Raw genomic sequence first — 3,348 nt, forward strand, 5'->3', positions numbered from 1 at the left:
GCAACAAGAGCAAAGGGGGGAGGGGCAGCCAAACAGCAAACAGCCAGAGCAAACCAGGGAATGGTGGCAAGCAGCTTCTTTCCCTGCCTTACTTTGTAAACAGGCTACCCCCACCTGAGGGGTGTGTAGCTCTCACATAATCTCCATGCCCTCCTCTCCCACAGGCTCAGGATGTATACAAAGTAAGCACTCTCGCTTCCTGCTAAGTTACTTAGCCAAACCTCTAGACTCCCCAAGTTGACACAATGTATCAACCATAACAAGTCCATACTCTTAAGTGAAATAAATCTGACACATCAAGCATTAATACCTTATTGTTTCTCTCCTGCGAGAAAACAAAAATGCAAATGAGGACCAAAATATATAATAGGTATTGTGAAATAGGAGGAAAATGTTCAAATGGGGGGGGGGGCGCAAAGGAGAGGGGAGGGGGAAAGGAAAGAAGGGAGAAGTAAAAAAAAAAGGAAAACATGAATACAAAGCTTTGTAAAGGGAGAGGGGTATATGGAGGGGAGGTGAGGAGGGGTTGAAGGGAGGGTAGAGAAATGGGGAAGAGAAAAGTTGTATCATGTACAGGTACAAATTCTCTATGATGAATGTGATCATTAAGTACATCTGAAATGTACCAATAAAATCTGATAAAAAAATAATAAAATTTGTATTCTCAAAAGATCTACCTAATTCTTAAAATACGTTTCAGTTAAACAGCATTTTCAGAAATCAGAATTTAGTATAACAGGACCAGGTACTGCTCTGACCAAAAAGCAATTGGTCAACCATCAGAAGAGTCTCTGACAAGCATAAGAACATTTTTATCAAACCTAATCCTTTCCTTGTTACCTGAAACATTTCTAAACTATTCTTGATAAGCATCAGTCAGTGTATACTGCTCATGGAAGTGTACCTGAGTAAGCTGGGAACAGCCTTGATGAGTGCAGGGGCTTACGATTAGTGTTTGCCTGTAACTCTCAGTCCTTCTGAAGTGACACTTACGCCAGAAACTTAAACTACATATAATTTTAAAGAATTTTCTTAAATTTGTGTGAAAGGTAACAAAAGAGACAAATTATAGAATCTATAACTCAACTTTGTTTAATTAGCCATACAATAAGGCCAACAAGAACTTCCACTAAACTCCGTGAATGTTTATACGGCCTTATATTATAATGAAAGTTACGCAAAGATTTGTGATACCCTTTTACATGTTCTTAAACAAATTATGGATTATATTTGACCAAAGCAAAATGATCCTGAAATAAATATTAATATTCTTATATACTTTCATAATGAATTTTCTTTATAAAAGAAACCATTAGAATGAAAATAAAAAATAAAGAAACTAATTTAGCACACAAATGCTTTCATAAATATTCAAGAAACATATGTAACATAAAGGGTAAGGTTAAAACAGCAAAGAAAAAAAGTGATTCAACTGCTTTACCTCTTTGTGTTTCACATCCAGCTGATTCCTAAGGGTCTTAAGCTCCCGATCACGGATGTCCAGGCACGTTTCCAGAGCATGCGTCTGCCCTTCCCATTCAGACTTTTTATGAGCCACCATTATGTCAATCTGTTTCATGAGCTCTTGTAGTTCTGCCTCACAGGATGTCAAAAATCCCCTATAAAAAAGAATATACCATTAAAAATACAGAACATATGTGCAAGGGCTGGGGATTTAGCTCAGCAGCATAAGCGCCTGCCTGGCAAGCGCAAGGCCGTGAGTTCGGTTCCCGGTACCGGAGAAAAACCAAAAAAAAAAAAGAAAAAACAGAACATATGTGCAAGAACTTTTCCATCTTTCACACATAAACATATTGCAGATTAAACCTACCTGAAGCAGAACAATGTCAATTAATAAACTACTAGAAGCAAAGAACAGGGTTTCTGAGCTTTTGCTTTTAACACATTCACAACAGGACTGTAATTTGTATGTCTCGCAGCCAAGTAGCTTGAACCACTGGTGGTAGATGCATGATGGTCCCATAGGGCAGCTTTTTATTAATTTTATCAATAAAAACACCAATGAAAGTGACTAAATCCACTTGTACTACCAGTGATAGAAGCCACATGATGGAACAATCATGCAAGTATCACAACAGGTTCAAGCCAGCAGGAACGTGTCAATGCTTATATTAAAATTATTTATTTTGTAGAATATTCTCTCTTTCTTCGATGAGCAACCGAAAGCCTAAGGCACTGGATCAAACACAAGACTGATGTTTTAGATCTGGCTTATATAGTGAGACTCCCACAACGAGCTCTTTCGCGGTATTTTAGGGAAGCTTTCAGGAAGCATCCAGGGAAGCCTATGTCACACTCTCACCTAGCCGAAATAGAAAGCCTTAGGAGCAAGCAGGAAAGCAATAGCACAGTTTCAAAAGCTGTTTGCAGAAATGTATCTTTGAGCCATATTTATTTAAACGCTTTCCACCTTATTATTTGAAACTTACAGCAACCTCCTTATTACTGTAAACTTCTTGATGTCTTTCCAAGTTTCAGGAGATGCCAGATATTGCAGAGGAGAAACAGAGGTGGGCACAGATGTATTAGACTCAAAGACATTTACAGGAACGGTCACGGAGGGTTCTAACCACTAACCATGAAATGCTTTTTTACAAAAGCATATATTCTTCAAGTCACAGAACCTCTTCTATTTTTGTTTTTCAAGAGTAGAAAACTCAAGCAAGAGTCCAGCTTCACAACGCTAAGATGAGACAAATACCTGGAAGAGACACATTGTCCACACACGCGCGTGCACAGATCAGCCTAGCTCCTGCACAACACCTCTTCTTCTGTACCCAAAGCACAGCAGGATCAAAAGCACAACACAGACATCCTTTTAAACTGCAGTGAGAAGCACAAGGTCAAAAGACACTTACCCACCATGCCCCTGATTTTGTATTCCTTCCAACAAGGCCTCCATCGCCAAGTCCCCTGTGCTGTGGCAACTGGGAAAGCAGGCAGACAGACAGAAAGAGAGGAGAAAAATCACTGTGTAAGTTCTAACCTTCCAACTTCAGCTTAAGAAAGTGAATGAAAACATATGAATCACAATGAGAAAATGCAGCAGACTGTAGAACCAAAGAATATCACAAGAAATTTAGAACCAAATACATTTCACATTAAATGAAGATTAGCCTGACTGCTATTGATACTTTCCCTGAATAACTAACTGTCTACACCAAATTCTTAGTATAAAGATGGCAATAATGTCTTCCTACCAGAGGAATACTGACCAAAAGAAAAACCTACAAAGAAGAGGAAGAAATTGGGGTCACACATATCAGAGGAATATGTAGCTTTTTTTTCTTTTAAAAACAGAGATGCGGGGCTGGGGATTTAGCTCAG

The 3,348-nt window shown here is 38.8% G+C and overlaps 1 protein-coding gene across 8 annotated transcripts in view; it reads right to left on the reverse strand.

Moving 5' to 3' along the window:
* Cep63 (centrosomal protein 63kDa) overlaps positions 1-3,348 on the reverse strand; it is a 63,710-nt gene that overhangs the window by 52,849 nt on the left and 7,513 nt on the right. For all 8 annotated transcript variants that reach the window (XM_005406798.2, XM_005406795.2, XM_013505785.1 and 5 more), the window contains exons 2-3: positions 2,880-2,948; positions 1,442-1,619 (exon numbers count right to left, since the gene is read on the reverse strand). In XM_005406798.2, coding sequence (XP_005406855.1) covers positions 1,442-1,619; positions 2,880-2,923 — 222 coding nt within the window. In that variant the 5' untranslated portion in view covers positions 2,924-2,948. The remainder of the gene's footprint in view (positions 1-1,441; positions 1,620-2,879; positions 2,949-3,348) is intronic.

The sequence above is a fragment of the Chinchilla lanigera genome, unplaced genomic scaffold (assembly GCF_000276665.1).
Source record: "Chinchilla lanigera isolate Chin_1 unplaced genomic scaffold, ChiLan1.0 scaffold00100, whole genome shotgun sequence".
Taxonomy (NCBI): domain Eukaryota; kingdom Metazoa; phylum Chordata; class Mammalia; order Rodentia; family Chinchillidae; genus Chinchilla; species Chinchilla lanigera.